The 21,943-nt window shown below is 37.7% G+C and overlaps 1 protein-coding gene across 9 annotated transcripts in view; it reads right to left on the reverse strand.

Moving 5' to 3' along the window:
* Positions 1 to 21,943, reverse strand: part of elna (elastin a) — a 54,143-nt gene that overhangs the window by 2,569 nt on the left and 29,631 nt on the right. The window contains exons 10-46 of one of the 9 annotated variants that reach the window (XM_025898457.1): positions 19,887 to 19,934; positions 19,705 to 19,767; positions 19,348 to 19,371; positions 19,163 to 19,237; positions 18,566 to 18,607; positions 18,389 to 18,472; positions 18,262 to 18,309; positions 18,075 to 18,152; positions 17,462 to 17,491; positions 17,159 to 17,284; positions 16,560 to 16,694; positions 16,282 to 16,452; positions 16,046 to 16,165; positions 15,782 to 15,856; positions 14,384 to 14,464; positions 14,251 to 14,277; positions 13,996 to 14,073; positions 13,862 to 13,900; positions 13,476 to 13,583; positions 13,263 to 13,289; positions 13,125 to 13,157; positions 12,209 to 12,292; positions 12,073 to 12,102; positions 11,563 to 11,615; positions 9,771 to 9,798; positions 9,654 to 9,668; positions 9,502 to 9,531; positions 8,979 to 9,005; positions 7,172 to 7,219; positions 5,860 to 5,892; positions 5,687 to 5,767; positions 5,134 to 5,190; positions 4,529 to 4,573; positions 3,684 to 3,722; positions 3,050 to 3,097; positions 2,013 to 2,045; positions 1,153 to 1,185 (exon numbers count right to left, since the gene is read on the reverse strand). In XM_025898457.1, coding sequence (XP_025754242.1) covers positions 1,153 to 1,185; positions 2,013 to 2,045; positions 3,050 to 3,097; positions 3,684 to 3,722; positions 4,529 to 4,573; positions 5,134 to 5,190; positions 5,687 to 5,767; positions 5,860 to 5,892; positions 7,172 to 7,219; positions 8,979 to 9,005; positions 9,502 to 9,531; positions 9,654 to 9,668; positions 9,771 to 9,798; positions 11,563 to 11,615; positions 12,073 to 12,102; positions 12,209 to 12,292; positions 13,125 to 13,157; positions 13,263 to 13,289; positions 13,476 to 13,583; positions 13,862 to 13,900; positions 13,996 to 14,073; positions 14,251 to 14,277; positions 14,384 to 14,464; positions 15,782 to 15,856; positions 16,046 to 16,165; positions 16,282 to 16,452; positions 16,560 to 16,694; positions 17,159 to 17,284; positions 17,462 to 17,491; positions 18,075 to 18,152; positions 18,262 to 18,309; positions 18,389 to 18,472; positions 18,566 to 18,607; positions 19,163 to 19,237; positions 19,348 to 19,371; positions 19,705 to 19,767; positions 19,887 to 19,934 — 2,196 coding nt within the window. Of the gene's footprint in view, positions 1 to 1,152; positions 1,186 to 2,012; positions 2,046 to 3,049; positions 3,098 to 3,683; positions 3,723 to 4,528; positions 4,574 to 5,133; positions 5,191 to 5,686; positions 5,768 to 5,859; positions 5,893 to 7,171; positions 7,220 to 8,978; positions 9,006 to 9,501; positions 9,532 to 9,653; positions 9,669 to 9,770; positions 9,799 to 11,562; positions 11,616 to 12,070; positions 12,103 to 12,208; positions 12,293 to 13,124; positions 13,158 to 13,262; positions 13,290 to 13,475; positions 13,584 to 13,861; positions 13,901 to 13,995; positions 14,074 to 14,250; positions 14,278 to 14,383; positions 14,465 to 15,781; positions 15,929 to 16,045; positions 16,166 to 16,281; positions 16,453 to 16,559; positions 16,695 to 17,158; positions 17,285 to 17,461; positions 17,492 to 18,074; positions 18,153 to 18,261; positions 18,310 to 18,388; positions 18,473 to 18,565; positions 18,608 to 19,162; positions 19,238 to 19,347; positions 19,372 to 19,704; positions 19,768 to 19,886; positions 19,935 to 21,943 lie in introns of all 9 variants that reach the window. The other 8 variants (XM_025898451.1, XM_025898454.1, XM_025898452.1 and 5 more) reach the window with 8 other exon arrangements.

Here is a 21,943-nt window from a genome sequence, read left to right on the forward strand (position 1 = left end):
AGTTTCAGTTGTTTCCTCGGTGTTTCCCGTCTTATCCTTTTCTTACTGTGTTAAGATCATTCACATGTCTGCGTTCCCCCGTTTAGTTATGATTCTTACTTCTTGTTTTATTTTGATAGATACCCGTCTGTTTCTTGAGTATAGTTTTACTTCTCCTCCTGTGTAACTGTCTTTGATTATCTTCACCTGCATCTTGTTATCCACTTCTCCTAGTTACTCTCTTGTGTAGTTTTGTCTCCCCTTCAGTCTTTGTCTCAGCATCTGTTGTCCTCTTTGTGTCCCTTTTTTGTTTCCACCATCTATCAGACTTTGAAATCAGATTGAATTAAGGTTCACTTTTTGTTTATGTCTGCCTCTCAGTGAGTCTGCATTTGAGGCATCATCTTGTGATTCATGACATCTCTATCACCACCATATATGTTCCTGCCGAACACAAAGGCTGATTGCACCATGTCGTCTGCTCTACTGAGAAGGCGACTGGCTGGAATCTTTACTTCTAGGATCCTGATGTGGGTAAAAGAGGTTGCTGCTGACCCCTCCCACAGGGGCTTTTTAAGTCACTTGCCTCTGGCAGCGGGTTGCAGACCATTAGGACCTACACCTCAAGACACAAGAACATTTTCTTCCCGCCAACAGTTGGACTGCTTAACAATCCTCCAGTCACGTTAGTAACATGTTACACTAACACATGCTTATTCAGGGCATTTTATAAAAAAAATCCTGGTTTGGCTAAAGTTTTGGCAATATAACTAATTCAGATTTCATTCAGAGACTTGAAAGCCCTTGAAAGCTGTACGTCAGGGACTCTGAATGATCCAACGAATGATATTATAGCCTCTAAAATAGCATGCGCTTTCTATGAAATTATCCCACAAGCAGAAGTAATTGAGTTCAGGAAAATACAGATTATGGTGTGTTCATCATACGGGCTGAGCCGCACCATCTGCACTGACCAGCACAGACACATTTTCCAAACTCATCTCCATAATCTGGCATGTTGGCGTGCTCTGCCAAAAAGTAGATTTAATGAGAGATGAACTGGAAAATGAGCAGAGGTTCAGGGAACAGTCACTCACTGAAACAATGCCTTTAATAATGTGTTCTTTTTGCATGTGTGAAGTAATGTAATGAGAGGACGTGGTTGTTTGGTACCTTGTTGAGGAGTCAGCGGGGCTGGCACATATCCTACACAACAGGAAAGACAAATACAAGAGTTGGTGTCAGCAGAGCAACGTTAGGATGAAACCACTTTGGGTCTGTCACACAGGTGGATTCATTTCTCCCAGCCAGGATGTGGTTAGAATTAAACTGTTGACATTATAGAGGATCGCACAGGAGGCACTTAAATGTAGAGCTGAGCTGTTTGTTCCAGACACGTTTTCAGTGCAGACAAGTGACCAGATTTTATGCAGACAGTAGGGCTCTCCTGTCTGTGTTTTGTATTTAAAATACAGACAGTTAATCTTGTAGATAGAGGTGCATATGGTTTGTCTGCTTAAACTGAAGAAATGTCAGTTAAATGTGCGTTAACATGTTAAATGGAGGGGGGAGGGGGGAATCAAAAATCTAATTATTTTAAACTTAAAATGGAAAAGTTCACAAATCCTTTTGGTCTAAAAAAAACCCCTTCATTGCTTAGGATAATCAAAAATATTTATGAATAATTAATCAAATTCAAATTAAACTAAAACATTCCAGACATTTCAAGTTTAATATGAGATTTTTTTAGTTGGATAAGAGGATACAGTAGATATCTCTACTGTAGCTTAACGAGTAAAGAGATCATGATAAGCATGACATGGAAATTGTGCAGAAGCTGGAGCTGCGTTTACGTGAAAGTGGCCGACATAAAGGAAAGGAGAGGGAAGAATAAATACCGGTTAGAGACCAGGTAATATTTTTCCTAATGTGGTTTCCGAATCATTTTGTTGCAAGAAAGTGAAACCTTCTGTTGCTCCCCTCTCCTTTTCTTTAAGCTCTAAAGTGGAGGCAGTCTCCTGTCTTCCTGTTACCTGGGTAATAGCGCCTCAACATTAATCCGGCTCCTGATCCAGAAACAAGGACAAACAGTTAAACAATCATCCACGCGCTAAATCCTCCGCTCGGTGGAGGCAGGTTTATTTTACCATTGCACTTATCAGTGCTATGAATGCACTGTGAATTACAGCTTTTCATTAGGTACACCTGTTCAACTGCTTGTTGATGCAAATGTCTAATCAGCCAAGGGTCAAGATGGCATGCTGAATTTCAAACCGATTATCAGAATGATAAAAAGAAGACGATTTGATTTAAGTGACTTTGTTGTGAGACTGGCTGGTCAGAGTATTCCAGAAAATGCTGAGCTACTGGGATTGTCCCCCACAACCATACCTAGGGTTTACTGAGAATGAGCTGCAAAAGAGAAAATATCCAGCAAGTTGCTGTTGTCTGGCTGAAAATGCCTTGCTGATATCAGAGGAGAATCACCAGATCTCTTTGAGCTGACAGGAAAGCAACAGTTACTCAAATAACCACTTGTTACAACCAAGATTTGCATCTTTTTTCTTTTTTCTTAAACAACAGAAGGCTGGAAAGATTGTCTGCTGCAACAACGGAGCTGATGAACGAATGAAGAATCTATGCAACAAACAATTAAGGCTGTTTTGAAGGTAAAATTGGTCCTACTTGGTACTAGCAAGGTACATCTAATAAAGTAGCTCATGAGTATACTTCAGTCTGCTTTACTGAAAAGCACACGCTCTTATGAAGTATTAGTGCCTCGTTTTTTTGGAGTTCTTTTCTTGCGTGAAAGTCCACCTCCGACACAGCCACACACTCTCAAAACATCCTACCACTGTCCTCTGCCTTTGAGCCCACCTTCTAAAGATAAATGGCTCTATTTTGTCATTTGTCAACACTGATTTATGGCACAACCAGCGCCCTTAAAAGGTCACTACACAGAAGTGTTTATCACCAACAGCAGGTAGTAAGTAGTATGTTACATAATGTCTGCTGTGAATTCATCAATATACTTCAATCAAATTGTGCATAAAGGAAGTCGTTGTTTTACCTTGGTAGTACTGCTGGGGGTATCCTCCTCTGTAACCAGGAACTACACCTGTAAGTTTGAAAAAACAACTTTAATGGAGACCTCACAGGCCTACGGATGGAAAATATATCACACAGTATGAATTGGATTCATGTATAGAATAATTTGTTTTGGCAGTAAATCCATTTGCACTAAATGTTTTACAAGTAAGTTATGATTAAACCGCCCAGCATTACTCTGAATATGACAACTTGACCCGATTTTCATAATTACAGATCTCTCAGTTTGGCAAACCTCCATGATGGAAAAACTGTGCTGCAAAAATGAAAGCTATTAAACCATCTGCGGTAACATTTCACACAGACGGATGTGTCTGTGTTCACTGGGAGATGGATTAGGGCAGACAGTTTTTATGACTAGCTGTAGCCGGGCAGTATCTGTGGGGAAGTGAGAGCAGGCGGCACTGTCGGCTGCTGCTGTGTGATTGCAATGATCCATCACGGGTGGGCAGAGGAAGAGAAGAAGAGGCAGGTTTAAAAGCTGTGCAAGTGTAAATATGGCTGTGGACCTCTGAACAGAAATATGCATCATCTTAAACTGCTAAAGAATAAAAAGGAGAGGGACTGTGTGGTAATAATGTCATTGTGGTCCTCACCTTGCTGGTATCCGCCACCACCTCCAATATTGCCGTAGCCTGCTCAAATTAAAAGACGATAAAGAAACAATTCAAATGTTTCTTTTCTTCTGATATACAGCAAATACAACTTTATAAGTTTCAAATTTCTATGGATTGTAGTTTGTTTCTATGTGTATTACTCCAGCATTGTCACTTCAGGCCCTAAAGTGGCATGTGGCCAGTGGCTCAGCTAACGTCACATTAACGGCCTCATCCAAATTTCCCCTGGCAGAATTTTGCTATTTCAGGGCAGGACTCCCCAGGGGGGTTGTGTTATCTTCAAACAATCCCACAGTGATGTTCTGCACAGTAATATGGTCTCCAGGGCAAAATGATGTGTTGTTGACTTGCTCCATTTACAGACGCCTAACAGAACAGAAATGCTGCAGGGATTACTGCCCTTGGTGGAGCTTGCCTTTGCAGAAGCTTGATTTAAAAAAAAAAAAAACGGCTGAATCACTTTATTTCAGGCCACATTCCTCACTGGTAAACAAACTCTGCTAAAGAGAGAGAATATGGTACTGTAAATGTCTACAAAGTGTCTTTTTGATACAAGTAATCTGAGTAAATCTAGTGATTTTGGTTTGATAGCATCTCGCTAACAAAACAAAAACTATTTTAAAAGATGCATTACTGAATTTTTTAGGTTTAATTTGAAGAGGAAGTGAGGTGGAAGTTTCCCAAACATTCTTTCTGGGAAACTGTGTCTTCAACATAAAGTACACAGTGTGGCCACAAGCTATAGGAAAACTCATTCACAGCACATTTCCCATGTTTACATTGTGCATTGATGTGCGGCAGCAGTACCGGGCCTGTTACATTACCTGGTTTGGGCGCTTTAGCTGCACCTCCAGGATACACAACTCCACCTGTCACACAGAGAAAACTGGCTTACATGCAATGGCCTATGGACTAAGAGCCACATAAAGAATGAGAAACTCTTTGAATAATGCCTCCAGTTGTTTTCCTTCCTTAAAGTGGTTTCTCATTCCTGATACGCTGCACCCTGCACAGCAACTTATCAGCATTTTGGCCAATTTCCTGCACAGGAAGTGCCATGAGATGACATCTCCTCACCAACTGTCACTTTGTGCACTGGACTGGATGATTTTGTTGTTGTTTTTTAAAGTCAGGGAAACATTAGGCATCAGTGCTGACAGGCTCATCTCCTTTTACATATACCTTGTCCAAGCTGAGTGTATCCCCCTGAATCATGGTGACATCTAATAGATAACTCATCTCCTACAGTACGAGAAGGCGTTATGCTCAGTGAAGGAATCACAAAAAGGGTCTAATGATAATAAAATGTTCCCTGATTTCAACAAGTCCTGGTAAAAAGAAGTATGTATTCTTATTTCCCGATTAATAATTACTAATACGTTGTAATAATTTAGTTTCCAGCAAGTAAATTTTCTTAGGGCTCACTGACCTTGATAACCTCCTGCAGCCAGTGGGATTCCTGGTCTCTCTCCAGCACCACCCACAACTACAAACACAAAACACAACAATGCTGAGACTGTATGTGCACACGCTCTGTATTTATCTAATTATTCCATTACTAGTTCTTCAATTCTGACAGTCGAAACTTTAATATATTTCAGTACTCTGAATATTGTTTAATTTGAATTTGTTATAAAGTACCAAACAATGAAACACGCTTTGACTATGACTGAACTTTGTGTTAAAATGAAACATATTGTAAATGCATTCATTCAGACTTTACATTTTTAAATTATTATTTTTTTGTTCTGTATGATGTACCATACAACAGTTTTGTTCATCCAGTGTCTTTCCACTTTGTTTTTTGCATAACAATGATTACACCATAATTATAAGACATTAGAGTGTCTGTCATAGACAAAGAAAAGATTATAGGCAATTTTTTTGCACCAGCTTTAGTCTTATAGTATATTTACAAAGTAGTTTTAGTTACTAAAACAGTTTGGTTGCTTGAAGGTCAAAGTTGAAACTAATACGAGTACCTGGAGGTTTCAGAGGCTTCGCTCCAGGCAGTGTTCCAGTTCCAGGTCCAGTTCCAGGTCCAGTGCCAGTGCCTAAAGGTACTAAAGCACAAAAAGAGCAGAAATAAAACTCACTGCTCTTTAAACAAAATCTATGAGAGCCAAAACACAATAAACTTAAACAGGAAACTTGCCTCCATAAGGTGGTCCATAAGGGTAGCCAATACCTATGGAGTAAAAATAGAAGACCCAAAAAATCAAAGGCTTATTTAATCAAGTGATTAATCATTAAATAAAATGTACTCTGTAGAAACTGAATGTATACATACTTATGTAACAAAATTACATAGAAATTTATTAAATTAGTTAAATCAACAGTTTGGGCATAACATTTACCCTGAGTGCACAAACGAGTAAACGTCAAACAGAAGGCTTCATGTTATAACGAGGAATTTCAAATCCCTGTCATGTTAATACTGGGAAAAACTGAGATTTACTCGATAGGCATCAGACAAAGAAAAACAAAAAGAGAAACGTCAATAAAAATAATAACTGATATAATAACTGATTCTACTTGGGTATCACAGTGTTATTGATGATCCTTTACATTAATTAAAAACATTGTAAAGGTAACAAATACTTTATCTCGAGAGTTTATAATATTTTAACGTTTAATTTTTTGCCATATTTTGTGTTTTAATCTTAGTAAAAAAAACATTTGCCTTGTTTTTATTTTTAATTATCTATCAGGAGAGTCTCCTGTTACCAACAAAATTTACAAATTTTGCAAAGTTTTAGAATTCTATTCAAAAAATTACATTAAAGCTTGCAAAAAAGTGCACAATAGGTAAAATGCCCTAAAAGTGCAAACCAGCAGATGCACAAAACTGATGACTATTCAGTCTGTTGCAGGTATAATTGGCCTGATGCAGCTTTTTGTTGGTTTCATTGATCCAGGCTGAAGAATCATTAACTGTCTGGACAGAGAGTGCCTGTTAAGAAAGACGCATCATGTGTAGCATAACAGTGGATGTGATTATAAAAACAAATTAACCAATATTTGGATTGAGACTAAAATGACAGGGCTTCATGGAGCTAAAATGCTGTATGTGTGTTTGTGTGAGTAATGAGCAGCAGCAGCAAACATGACAGTAGTGCTGAAATTAATCGGTGATATGTCACAATTTAGTCTTTTAACTGTGCCATACTGATCATATGTATAATGCACAATTTTAATAATTAGAAACTTTTAAATATAAATTCCTTTACAAACTGTATAAATCCAGATATGTACATCTAGGCTTGGTGTTAGCTACAGATGGCTAAAATATTATGTACTAAATTCAGACAATATTCAGCTGAACTCCTTAAATGCACATCTAGTATTTTGTGGCAAAGGAGTGAGCAAAATAAACATAAAAAGATCACATGCAAGAGAATCAGAGACAATATCTTATGCTTTATCATACAAATGAATGATAGTTAAACGATCTAGTTCCTCTTTACCTGGTATGAATGGTTTGGGTGCTTTTCCAACTGTTCCAACACCAGGACCTGAAAACAGCAGCGCCTTTTATTTTTACAGTCAAAGAGAAAAAGCCCCACAGCGGTTATGTTTGTATTGGTCTCCACCATGTGGCCAGATGGATCCAGCATACTCTCATGAACTTTAAGTTAGAAAACATACAGGAGACTGAGGGATTAAAACAACACGGCGCTCCTGAATCAATAAAATAATAAATATTTGACTTGTTGTTGAACTCCAGTTAAAATAACAGATGGAATAATAAACTTCCCAACATGCGTGAAAGGTAAAAAAAAAGGGAAAACCTATTAAAACCAGTTAGAAAACAACAGTTTGATCAGTTAATTTAAAATCCTCAACTATTCTGACATTTTTGATACATTTAATTTAATTTAGCATATCGTGATTTAGTTCCTTTAACTATTACAGTCACAAGAACGGGTAGAATTACACTCACTGGCCACTTCATTTGGTACATCTATGCAGTCCCTTTAGGTGTGGCCACAGCGGATCATTTGCTTCCATATCACCCTGTTTCTAGCATCCTCCACAATCACACCAACCCTCTGCATGTCCTCCTTCACTATATCCATGAATTCGCTCTCCTCTTTTCCTCCATCTGGGCAGTTCCATTTTTTTTAACATTCTTTGTCCAACATATCCACTATCCCTTCTCTGCATGTGTCCAAGCCATCTCAGTCTCGCTTCTCTAACTTTGTCTCCAAAGTTAACATCTTCAGCTTGGCCTCCTGTCATTTTTTTCAGTGCTAATCCAAACCATACATTATAGCAGGTCTCACAAATTATTGCAGACCTTCAGTTTCACTCTTACAGTGCAAATGAAGTTCAAACTGAGTATCAGAATGGGGGAAAAAGATGCTTTAAGTGACTTTGAACATGGCATGGTTGTTGGTTCGAGTATTTCAGAAATTGCTGATTTACTGGGATTTTCCCACATGGCCACACGGCCAGAACCTCCACTCAAGGTATATCTTCTCTTTTTTGGACCATGTCCAAAAAAGAGAAGATATCCAGTGAGCGGCAGTTCTCTGGATGAAAATGCCTTGTTGAAGCCAGACTACTTCAAGCTGATAGGAAGGCAACAGCAGCTAAAACAGCTACTAATTACAGCCAAGTTATGCAGAAGAGCATCTCTGAATACACAGTGTCTTAAATCTTGAACCAGATGGGCTACAGCAGCAGAAGACCACACCGGCTGCTACTCGACAGCAATTTACTCAGGCTCAGCAAAACTGGACAACAGAAGACTGGAAAGCATTGCTGGGTCTGAGTCTGAGTCTTAATTTACGCTGTGACATTTGAATTGTAGGTTCTGAATTTAGTGTAAACAAACTGAAAACATGGATCCATCCTGCCTTGTATCAGCATTTCAGGCTGCTGGTGGTGATGTTATGGTGTGGGGGGCATTTTTATAGAATATAGTCTATATTCTATGTCACAAAGCTCAGACCATCTGAAACTGGTTTCTTGAACACGTCGGTGAGTTCTCTGTACTAAATCGAATAGACCATTTTTGGGATGTGACGTAACAAGAGATTTCCTTCATCGATGTATAGCTGACAAATCTGCAGCAAATGTGTGATGTCATCACGTAAATATGGACGAAAATCTTGGAGGAATGTTAAAAAACCTTTTTGTGGCCAGTGAGTGAGGCGTGACAGGGTGAAACTTAACTCTTATTTTCCTTTTTTTTCTCTCTTTCCTTATTGTAAATTACAAATTAATCAGTAAATTTTGCTCAATTTTGATTAAAAAAGTTAAACTTACCAGGTTGAACTTGGCGTGAAGTGTCGACTAGAAACACAGGCAACGGTTACATCAGTTAAAATATGTCAAAATGACAAGCAATGCAATTTCAGTAATAATAAATGTAATAGGGCAGGTATGCCAAACTCATTTCACACTAAGGGCTACATAAAGCTCATGCTGTTAGTGTAAAGAAGTTTAAGTGCATATTTAATCCCAGAGATAAGAAATAAATATGTGTTATAATATAAATAAATGCAAAGAAAGTTCTGGTAGCTTATTGTCCAAACTGTCCCTTACGTATAAACCACAATGTTTTAACTGAAAATACATTTAAAAGTACAAAATTGATGCCCTCCTTCAAAGCTGTCCAGTTGGCTGGATTTGGCCAATTCTGGCCCCTTGGCCTTATGTTTGACACCCCTGTCATTGAGTTTACAGATTAACAGATGCTACAAGCGTTTGTTAGAAGATCCATTGAAATAAGTTGCTTAATGGCACATGCTGAATATGTATAGAAAAGAAAAAGGAAAACTGTTCTTACCACCAACAGGAGCGTCAACTCCCGTTCCAACTGTCACACGGGAAACACACAAGTAAAAGTTTTGTCACGTTTAATGTTTGAATGTAGCCCAAATCATAAACCTCTGAGTATTTTTGGTATATTTCAGTATGAGAGGATTTTGACATATTTACCAACACCTGTGCCTGCTGTAAAGTAAAAAAAAGAAAAAGTATAATAATGTTTAGATAAGCACAGTAAGCATACTTTCAAGGTTAACAAGGATTTACAGGATTAATGTGAATACTTACGACTAGGCTGAACAATTCCACCAGAAACTGTCAGAGGAGTCAAAAATAAAATTTATTAAAACAAACAGACACACACATGACAATCAAATGAAGCAAAAACCTGCATGTTTGTTTCCAACTTACCACCTGTGTTCACCCATCCACCATGAGAGTAAAGAAAAAAACAAAGAAAAAAGTTAGAAAAGTGCCTTTTACTTATTTTGTCTTTTCAGATGAGCCCCACTAATAACAACAGAATCAATGGTTTACATTAATTGCATTTGGGAATGCAAGGAAATAAATACAAGACATGATGTTTTAGGATTTCATGCAACTAAGAAACAACTAATCTAACAAAAAGTGTGAAGTAGCTGCTTTTCAGTATATTCAATGTTTATTTAATAATAAAGGACTTTAAGTGCAGTGATTTTACAAACTTAAACTGTGTAAATATCACAAAAAACTGTCTGTCAAACTATGAGTACAAGCAGTCATGTTCCTAAACAAACCTCTGTGGAGAATACGAGGAATTAAAACAGAAAAGATCACATCCCATTAATCTACACATTCCCTCTAAAGGACTAATGCAGTTAATATTACACAAATTACAGTTATGATGCTATAATGAAAGCAATGCATCAAGCACAGCAAGCTGTGAGGTAAAAAACTAAAGGAGTGCACAAGATGAGTAAATGCTAGAGAAAGGGAAAAAAAGCAGCACCAAATTATGCAACACTAACAGGAAGTTGAAGAGGCAAGACAGGTTAAAGTGGCCCTATTATGCTGCCGTTCTTTTTATTTTTATGTGTTCACTTATTTATTTTGGTGATGTGAATACTGTTGGATATATTAAACATAAAGTCTTAATCCCTATAAAACTAAATAATCCACGTGAACCAAAAGCCTTCATTGTGCTCTAAATACTCAGTTTCAGACAGTTTTCCTACTCTTGGATCTGCATGATGTTCAAAGAGGGACGCCATATCAGACACGCAGCTCTGGCTGTCAGCATAGAAGCTCCACCCACTTGCTGCTGATGTCTTCTTTTAGTGAGGGGCAGCCAATCAGAAGAAAGTTGGCTTAAAGGAAGAATAGCTAAAACTGAGGTGAACTAATGCTCAAATAAGGTAACAAAGAATAATTTTGAGCTATGATTCAAAACTACTCTAGTATAGTCCAAGGACAAAACTCTGGAGCTTGAAGCCAGCATAATAGGTCTGCTTTTCTTTCAGGACTAGGTGAAACAAGGTGTTCTGGGACTATATCTGAGACAGCTCTCTCATGTATTTGACAGAGTAAATATTGCTGCTTCCCTTTAGCGGAGTATATATAATACTGTAAGAAAGGTAATCGGTTCCCATCTTTACAGTCCCAAAAAGAAGTGGAGTACTACTTACTACAGCTAATGCATGCTCACGAGACTTTTCTATACTATTTCCAAACAGTATTTGAGAAAGTGAACTCTCAAAATCTTGGAAAATTTTATTTAGTTTTGTATAAATTATAAATACTCTCATAAGGCATAATTTCTTCATATTTGATTTAAATAAATAGACATAATTATCAAGACAGAAGCAAAAAGGGTCCAAATCATCTCAACGACTCCAATTAAATGTGAAATCATAAAAATGATGTTTTTGAATGCAGTGATGAAATGAAGCAAAAAAAATAAAATAAAAATCACATTCTCAAATACTGAATAGATAAATATATATTAGATCAAAACTCAACTACAACTGGCAGAAACTGCAAACATCAAATAAATGCCTTATATTTGAATTTATGGTCAAAGACTTCAAGCAAACCGAGTCTTACTGGGATCTGGGACCTCTGGGGTCTTGCCAGTTGCGGCAATATCAGTGGGCTCTGCCAAAAAGATGACAAGTACCAGTTTGATCCAGCATGAATTCCACGGGCAAAGAGTGAGAGTCACGAGAAAAGGCAGAAGCTGTGAAGTGGACCAAAGCACTGCCCCAGCTTGGAGGCTGTAAAGCTGGAGGTGGTCAACGGCTTGTAGCACTATTATGAAAACTGGGAAATTGTGTGGGCAGAAAAGGAGTGAAGGGCAAATATGTTTACCACAAAGTAGAGAGCAACTGTTAAAAACAAGAAAAAAATAGCATGGTAGGTGAGCTGTGTGCGTGTTTTATTGCTAAAGTCGTGCAAGCAGTGTGCTGAAGCTCTCATTGAGCTTCTGAGGCTTAAAAAAGGAAATCCACGAGTCCCTTCAGTTTGCTGTTAACTTTTTACAGAAATACTCTAACTGTGGCAGACAAATCCGCCTTTCATACAGTATGTAATCAGCTGTGACATTTCACCGTACCTGGCTGAGGAGTTCCACTGACATCCTTTGCTGTGGAAGCAATAATGGATCATTTAAAATTTACAACTATAAAAAGGTGAAACAAACAAACAAACAAAAAACAAAAACAAACACGAAGCTGTACTCTAAGCTTTACCTGGTTTTCCAGGAACTAATTGACCAGGTACAACAGAACCATTTGGAAAAGTGACAGGTGTGTATGGAGTCACTCCTGGAACTACTGCAATGATACAACAAAGAATACATTTACATAACGAAAAAGGCCTAATAATGCATCTTATTAGTTTTCCCCCCAACACAAAAAACCCAAACAAGCAAAAAACAAAAAAAAAAAAGCAGATCGGTATTTGTTCCTGTTACACTGAAAAAAATAGAGTCTAGATTGGAGCCCCTTTTTGTGCCTGCTCTTCCTTCCCTGTTTAGCTGGTGTCCCTGACACAACTTACTGGCAGACATAGTACCTCAGCAGGTCATTGTGACATATTACTCAATGTGGATTCTTAACATTTTTTTTCAAGATCATCTTTGACCTTGGGCTTTAACAACAAAGGTCAAATGCTTAGCCAACCTACCCAAGACACAGTGTAGTGTTGTGAATTTTGAAGATGATTCATAAAAAATCTGTGGGTAACATAAACTTTTCACTGATATTTCACATTTGGTGTGACCTTGTATGTGACCTGATATTCCAAAACTTTTGTGACCTAAAATTTGAAAATGATATTTTGAAAACTGTGGATGCTAGACTGCTAACAAACAGACAAACAAACAAATGGAACCTAATGACATTCCTTCCCTTTGGAGGGAAAAATCTTTTTTTTTTTTTTTTTTTTTTATTCATCCAAATTCTGTCTATAATTTGCAAGAACTCTAACCTGTTTCCCATCATCACTTAGACTCTGATACCTGATGTCACTGGTGGATAAAGCTTTACTCCAGTTGACTGTAATTAGCTGTGGTTAGGTATTTTATCTTTTAACCAACTTCTGCATCTTTGCATCTTTATTATAAAACAATGTAGCTTTTTATATTCGTTTTGAGGTTCTCCTTACCGTATTTTGGTGCTTTTGCTCCAACTGGAAATCCTGTGTAAAAACACATTGTCATTAATACTCATATCATGACATTGTTTGATGTTACTTGAATTCTATAATCACACTCAATGGCTGTTTGGTGTTTTCATGCAGTACCTCCAGGTAGACCTCCAGTTCCAACTCCTAATTAAAAGAACCAGAAGCAGCTGCATCATTAATTTGCAACTAATACAGTATAAAAATGTATTGAAACAATTACGTAAAAAAATACTTGAAGTGACAGAAAACTGTACTCTTTCTTTCAGAATCATCAAGGAAATGTGTCCGATATGTGCAGCACTTATATGCTTGTGTGGTCGTTTCATCTACCATATTTAGCAGCTTTTGCGGCAGCAGAGTACGGTCCACCTGCAAATCCTGTTCCTCCAATAGGTACTCCTCCAGGTCCTAGCCCTGTTCCAACTCCTCCAGGAACTCCTACATTAGTGCAGGTGGCACAATTAGTTCACAAGTATTAAAATCTAAAGTGAAGTTAGATTAATGTGTGAGAATACATTCATGCCCGAGGAAATATTTCTCAAGGTGCAGCATTTATTTCATTTTATACTTATTTCTGCCTCCTTATTTAGACGTTTTTTGCAGCAGGGGAGTGTGATCCACCTACTGCTGCTAATAAAGTTTAGTATTTCTCTCCATATTGCATTGGTGTTATTTTCATCGTATTATTCTAGAGTGTAATCAAAACAAAGCCTTACCATACTTTGGTGGTTTGACTCCAGCACCACCTCCAAAACCTGTAAGAAACCGAACAAAGTTTTGCTGCTGAATTATCACAAACGACAGAGAAGTAGTTCTTTAAAAAAACAACAACAAACCTTTAGCGACTTACCACCCAATCCACCACCAGGGACTACCTGTCCTGCTCCCCCCGGGACAATCCCTCCTCCTAGGCCTGCTCCTGGGACTCCTATAAAATGTGTCAGCACAGTTTTAACAAAGCAAAATAAGTCCAATATTGCATTAAAGGCACAACTTTTAAAACCGTATCACTGGATTTATGTATTAATATGTTGATAGACTTGTATAGGTGGAATACGTTTGGCAAATATTACGAGGTATCAAACTGTAAATATCAAAGTCTCACCATATTTAGGAGGTTTGGCTGCCAAAGCTGGACCAAAGTAAGGACAAAAGGGTAGATTAGCAGGACAAAATGAATAAGATTAAAAAATATCCTTGAAATATCTAAAAGTATTATGTCCATGTGGTATGCTTACATCCATATCCTGGTAAAAATCCTCCTCCTCCTCCTCCACCACCTCCATGAACACCTGGAATAAACCCTCCACCACCTTGACCTTTAAGGAAAAATGTAATTGTTTTATGACACAAATATTTGGTCTGGAATTGTTTTTCTTTTTTTTTCATTTGGGCAAAATTTTATTTAAAAAGTCTCAGTTTCACTTAAGGTGTGAAAACAGCTGTGTACATCCTTTTGTTCCTGTAGGAAGGTATTTAAACTCAGGGCCCTGCTGGCTTCAGGGAGAGACTGCCGACCGTCAGCCCCGCGAGGATGGCTTCTCTCACCAAGCTTGGGTTTCTGTTCTTTTTTGATTAAAGGTTGTTAGCCAGCGCTCACCGTTTCTCTGCAGGCTTTATTAAATGGAAACTTCCCCAACAAACAGTTAGATGATATTAATAATCAAGGCTGGGCGAGGGAGGTGTTTTTCTTTCTGTCTTTTTTCCAGGAAGGGGAGCAGATGCTAGACGAGGTCGGACGTGAACGGAGAGAGGAGAAGATCCATGGAGGCAGGATCGCCACGTCACCCCCCAGAGGAAAGGAGTCTTACTAATACTTGTTTTTGTTGTGGAATAAAACTGTATTGTTAAAGATAAATAAACTATGCATTGTTAAATTAAAATTTATAAAATTAATTATTAATTAAAGAAACTTTTCCCAAAATGAAAAAAAAAGTCTCAGTTTCAAAGAGGTTAAAAAAACAAATCCAAATGTATCACTTGGAACAGACTGTGGTGGTGGAGTCTGAGGCTTCCAAACAGCCATCAGAAGCTGGAAAATACTTTTAAAGTGGCTTAAATGGTAAACTCCCTTCAACCGCAGCCTCTTGGCCACTAACATTTTTTTCTCAGTCTTGCTACTCCTTCACTTAATATCGTAAATCATGAATTTTCTGAGTTGCATTTGAGAACTTTTAAAGATGGTTCAGTAACATCTCTGTCAGTCACTCTTTGTTTTATAGCTGTTATTTGCTTTCTTATTTGCCTTTTTGTTCAGATTGAAGTTAAATGGGCAATATCTGATGGAGTTGTTGCCCGAGGGGTTAAATAGAGACAAAATATTTACTTTTGAAGACATAAGTAGCTTTTTTAGAATACCGCTTGAGATAATGTTAAACCAAGATGTCAGTTTTGTTATCAATGGTTGGCTATAATGCACAAACCACAGAGAATTAAAATCCAGTGAGGAGTGAGGAGGCTCAGAAACAGTCAATTCAAACTTGTTTCGCTGACCAATACTCTAGGAGGACCAGCGATTCTTGTGACACTAGAAAACTGTGCATGAAACAGAACAATAATTGTTGCTAGAAATCGATGGGAATCCTTCGGCCCAATGGGCTAAAAACATGCAGACAATAATACAGTTAAAAGCATACCGTATTTGGCAGCTTTGCTTGCAGGATAATATGCGCCGCCTGTTCCAAGTTGTCCTCCTGTACCAAGTTGTCCTCCTGTACCAAGTTGCCCTCCTGTTCCAAGTTGCCCTCCTGTTCCAAGTTGCCCTCCTGTTCCTAGTTGTCCCCCTGTCCCACATGCATTTAAATTGAAAAAAGACACATTATAAAATACCTTTAGAAGTTCCAGCTTTGGCATGATGTTAAAAAATTCACAATAAAAATTAACACATTTATTAAGAATACCGTATTTGGCAGCTTTGCTTGCAGGATAATATCCTCCCCCTGTTCCAAGTTGTCCTGTTCCTAGTTGTCCTGTTCCTAGTTGTCCTGTTCCAAGTTGCCCTCCTGTTCCTAGTTGTCCCCCTGTCCCACGTGCAGTTAAATTGAAAAAAGACACATTTTAAATACCGTTAGAAGTTAAATCTTTGGCATGATGTTAAAAAATTAACAATAAAAATTAACACAATCATTAATAATACCGTATTTAGCAGCTTTGCTTGCAGGATAATATCCTCCTCCAGTTCCTAGTTGTCCTGTTCCAAGTTGTCCTGTTCCAAGTTGTCCTGTTCCTAGTTGCCCTGTTCCTAGTTGCCCTGTTCCAAGTTGCCCTGTTCCAAGTTGTCCTGTTCCTAGTTGTCCTCCTGTCCCACATGCAGTTAAATTGAAAAAAGACACATTTTAAATACCTTTAGAAGTTAAATCTTTGGCATGATGTTAAAAAATTCACAATAAAAATTAACACAATTGTTAAGCATACCATATTTGGCAGCTTTGCTTGCAGGATAATATCCTCCTCCAGTTCCCAGCTGTCCTCCTATGCCTATTTGTCCTCCTGTGCCTATTTGTCCTCCTGTGCCTATTTGTCCTCCTGTGCCTATTTGTCCTCCGGTTCCTAATTTAAATAGATAAAAAAATGCACTTTTGAAAAAAAGAAGTACATTTACAGGTTACAGTTTGATATAATGTTTAAAAAGTTCACAAAATAAATAGTAAAATTAAATTAATAAAGCATACGACATTTAGCAGCTTTCAGCTTTGCTAAAAGGATAGTATTCTCCAATTTGTGCTTGTCCCCTTATTTCTATTTTTCAATTGATCTATTTTCTCCCACTCCCCTTCCATTTGTCCCTATTTGTCTCCATGTTTCTACTTGAGCCAGGTCCCACCCCACAAATATTTTGCCATCAGTTTTTCCTTCAATTTGGAGATTGAAAGATTGAAAATCATGGTCTTAGAAGTCAGTGAGACAGAATGTTTTTTTGAAGAATTTTTCTGTTTTTCCACTGAAAATTTCATTAGTTAATTAACTGTCAGAATTGTTTTCTTTGTAACAGTTCCACAAATAATAAAGCATACCATATTTAGCAGCTTTTGCTGCTGGTGAATATCCACTAATGGCTGGAACTCTTCCAATCGGTGCCCCTCCTGGTACTCCCCCAGGTACACCTCCTGGTACTCCCCCAGGTACACCTCCTGGAACTCCTGACAAAAGCATATGTGTAATTTGTCTATGTAAATAATTTTTCCATGTAATGTAACATAATTCTATATTAGTTAAGTTATATTTTTCTCACTCTACTGAAAAAGTATGAAAAAGGATTAAAAGAAAGTATCTTAAGTATTTTTTTTTCAGATAAGAAAAAACATAAACATTCTCACCATATTTGGCAGCCTTAGCAGCTCCATACCCTGTATCATAGTCATATGATAAAAGTTTAGTAACTGAAGAACATTTAATTAAATTTAAAAAACAAAAAAGTACATACAATAAAACAAGGTTTAAGGTATGGTGTGAAATATTTGTACTAGTTAGTTAACCCTTTCATGCATAGTGGTCACTACAGTGGACAGCTATTCAAAGGCTGTTTTCTTGTATTTGTGTCAGTGTTGATGGTACACTTGCACATTGGACACTTATGTCTCACTCCATATTATATTTGTTATAGTTATATATTTATCTGTTGTTATATTGTCATCTTGTTTATAAAAAAATATCTTTTTTTTTAATAGTTTTTACACAGTGTGTATTATTTATTCATGTGTCAAATTCACAAGTCAAAATGTCTGTTGCCCAGCTAAGTGGACATGCAACAAACCCTTTGAAAAGTACATGAGAAAACCCTGATTGAGGTTGTCATAATTCATGCATGAAAGTGTTAAAGTAAATCTTTACATTTCCCGTCATCTTACAGTTCATTTTACTGCTGGGTGACTTTTTTCTGCATGTGTGCTGGTATGCATTTGCTTTCTTGCAAAGTTCTAGATATCGTACCTCCTGGCACCTGGCCTGGATACAGTCCACCAGTGCCACCAAAGCCACCACCACCAGCTCCAAAGCCTCCAGTGCCACCTAAACATGGAGCAGAATGCAGACAGTTCAGTTACATGCAGGCATACTGATTTTACAGGAAGCATTTACTTCAATCAGTATGGTAAACTACTACACTGAGCAGCTTTACCCTGAGCAGCTTTAGCCTGACCAGGTGATATGACCCCAAGTCCCACTCCTGCAAAAAAAAGTAAAAAAGTGAATTCCATATCTCTAATCCACATCTCGTAGGAAAAAAAATATGTGAAAACATTCACCAGTTCCAACAGGATATCCTGGCTTCGACCCGGGGCCACCTTGCACTCCTGGCAGTCCAGGTGCAACATTAAAGCCACCATAACCTGAAGCATGGATCGCAACGAGACCAATCACTAAATGCTGAATTTCCACTGAAACCAAACTTCAAAGACGTTAAAAAATACAAGTATTTTTACCATAGGGAAGTTTTCCACCTGCAGTTTTTGCTCCATAGGCACCTAAAGAGAGAAAGAGTGAAAAAAAGAGGCTGGAATTATTCCATATGTGCACACATCATCATATGCAAACGCTACGTTCAGGCGAACAGAATCAACCTTTTGGGTTGATTCTGTTCACCTGATCGTAGTGTTTTCAGTGGGAGAAACATTTCGTCACTCATCCAGTGCCTTTCTCAAACTGAAAACGCTACGTCCAGATGAACAGAATCAACTTTTTTGATTTGCTTGGCTGGATGATTGAGCATGTATTGAGACAATATAGGCAACCTTTGTGTTCGGGAGCTTTCAGAAAGACGAACAAAACAAAACCAATCTGTCTGAGACCCCAAATACACTCTTCTCTCATTAGAATAACCCAGTGCTAAACCTGCCACAGAAAATCTTAGAGTACAGTTAAGTATAAGATAAGTAAGACTGTAGTCTGTAAAATGATAATAATAATCCTGCTGATGTTAAAGTTATTTAACATTAGCAGAGTTTAAACCACAAAATGATATATTATACCACATGGCTGTAGAAGAATTAATGCAAATACTGTATAATTTCTTGTCACACCTTGAACTTTGGGTGATTTGAGGGGGTATCCGTGGAACACTCCTGGCTGCATTGGTCCCCCATACCCACGGATACCTGTGAAGAAGAAAAACATTTAAATCTTGGTTAGATAATAGCAGACAGAGTGGATACCCCCCCCAGAAATATTTACTTGTATAATAACAAACAATCATTGATAAAGTTACCTTGCTGTCCTCCTCCTCCTGCAACTACATAAGAAAAATGAGATATTCCAGTGAGACACATGAAGATTTTTTCCATGCAAGTATTAAACAGAGCTGCAGCGACGAAGCAAAGCACACTGAAACCATGCATCACGGTGCTACAGCATTACTCTTTGGACCCACACCAGCACTTTCACTTATTCATCAACATTTGTTTAGTATGTGTTACACTGGGACCTCTACTAATATTGTCTGTGAAGGATTGTCTGTAGTGTAAGCCTTTGTAGAGCTGGTATGTACTATGTTTGGGATTCACTGGCAATGAAATAAAACAGAAAATAAATCAGCTGACACCCATGAGTAAAAACCTGAACTTACTTGATTTGGGACTGAGTTGAGACCCAGTGGGCACTCCAGGCAGAACTCCACGTCCACCAAACCCTGAAGAAGCCAGAAGAAACCAGAAATTCCTGCAGTTGTTTTTAAATGACTGACAGTCTGTATGGTGAAACTGACAAAGGAGTAAAAGTTCCCCAGATTAATATATGAAAGAGTCAAACCTTGTCCAGGCACCAGTCCACCTTGATAAAGGCCAGGTACACCCACACCTGCCACAGCCAATGAGAAGACACCCATGTTTAAATATATGTGAGGGATCAACAGCAGTGTTGATGGTGAACATTTAGATGTCCGAAAACCACAAAAACAAAAAAGAAGCCAAATGGGATGCAGAAAATGCTTACATATTGAGCCAAATATTTTTAGGGTTGATACAAATTGAATTCACCTCTACAACTAAATGAATTATACTGTATACACTGATGTTTCACCTTCATCTAAATTTATTTCAGCAATGTAAAAATGCCTTTAAAGCTGCATTAAAAAGACGTGGAGTTGTATTTTTATGTATAATATTCAATATTACGTTTAATATATTATCAGAGAAATTCTCTTTTGAAGGAATGTTGACTTTTTGTTTTCTAAGGCCACATTTGCCAAGACTCAGTATAATCCTTTGCTTTTATGTACAAAACAATGCAAAAGTCTTGAGCCACCCATCATGTCTTTATATTTTGCTTCTAAGGTGCTTTCTTGTTATTTTTTTAACCTCCTAGGACCTGGCGTCCACATATGTGGACATCACATTTTGGGTTGTCTAGACCAAAATGCTAAATTGTGCTCTACAAGGGCCTGATATCCACTTACGAGGACATTATACTGCCACTATCCTATCAAAATTTAAAACGAATGTCCTCATATGTGGATCTCATTTTTCTCAGCAACAAAAATCAGGTAAAAAAAAAAAACCTGGTAATTCTTTGTTTTCACATCCATCAGGTCCCAATCAGCCCAAATAGCAAAGACAAAACTAAAAATGCATGCCGTGAAAGAGTTTGGGTCTTAGGAGGTTAAATCAGGTAATACTTCTCTGTCTTTCATTTTCAGCTCATGTCTTGCACCTGACTGTTTTCAGAGGAATGTTTTTTGTTTTTTAAAACACCTAATCACCTATGAATCACTCAAGCATAAAGAAGTCATTAATTCAATGAATGAACCAGTGCTGTGTGTAGCAAATAATCCATTTTAAAATGTATCTTTAGGGACTAGCACCCCGTCACAAAAACACATAATGTATTCCCATTTCTTTAGCTGAATTTGTGAAAACAAATAGCTAAAGATAACACAACTTGTATTTTTACAGCAACCAGGTGATTCTCAAAGAGCTACTAACTGAAAACTCGGTATATGTCAGCATGGTGTGCAGTGTGTCCTTAAAAAAATTCAAGAAACTGGACAAGTGGAAGACAAGGACAAAGAAGACAAAAAAGAAGCGGCAGACCTAAAACTTTATCTACAGCAGATAAACAGCAACTGGAAGTCATGTCTGGTGACATCTTTTGAGATATGATGTTTACTGAAAAAAGACTGACATTTGCTAAATTACACAAGAACTGGGCCGGTCTTATATACAGTAATAATTCAAAATAAGAAATTTCTGGTTCAGGTCAGAAGAAGACAGGTTTGGAGCTGCTTTTCAGCCAGTGGTGTTGGGAATCTTGTTAAAACTTATGAAATTATCAAAGCAGAAAAGTCTGATTTTGATCCACCGTGCAATACCATCTGGAAAATGTCTGACTGGGAATGGCTGCATTTGGTTTCATGACAGTGATCCCAAAATCACTGCTAAGGCAGGAGAAGCATATGTGAATAGAAAAACAAACAATGGAGCATTATCAGTCATGGATTGGCTTCTCAGAGCCCAAACCTCAACATTATTTAAACAGTGTGGGATCATCTTGACAGAGAATGGAACAAAAGGGAGCCAACATCCAGAGAAGAGCTGTGAATGTCCTTGAGAACTATTTCTGAAGGCTACTTTTAAATTACAAGAAATTACAAGAAATTTTGACTAAGAGTTCAGGCTTGCCAAAGTATAAAGCTGGCCATACCAAAACGGACTTTCAGCTCTCTAACAATGTTTTTACCCTATATCCTGTATTTTCATGTATGTTTGGACATGTTTTAATAAATTACTGTGCATGTTTCGCATTTTATTAGCAAAATATAAAGAAACGAGTGGTAATGCAAGACTTTTGCACACTACTGTCTATTTAAG

The sequence above is a fragment of the Oreochromis niloticus genome, linkage group LG14 (assembly GCF_001858045.2).
Source record: "Oreochromis niloticus isolate F11D_XX linkage group LG14, O_niloticus_UMD_NMBU, whole genome shotgun sequence".
Classification (NCBI taxonomy): Eukaryota; Metazoa; Chordata; class Actinopteri; order Cichliformes; family Cichlidae; genus Oreochromis; species Oreochromis niloticus.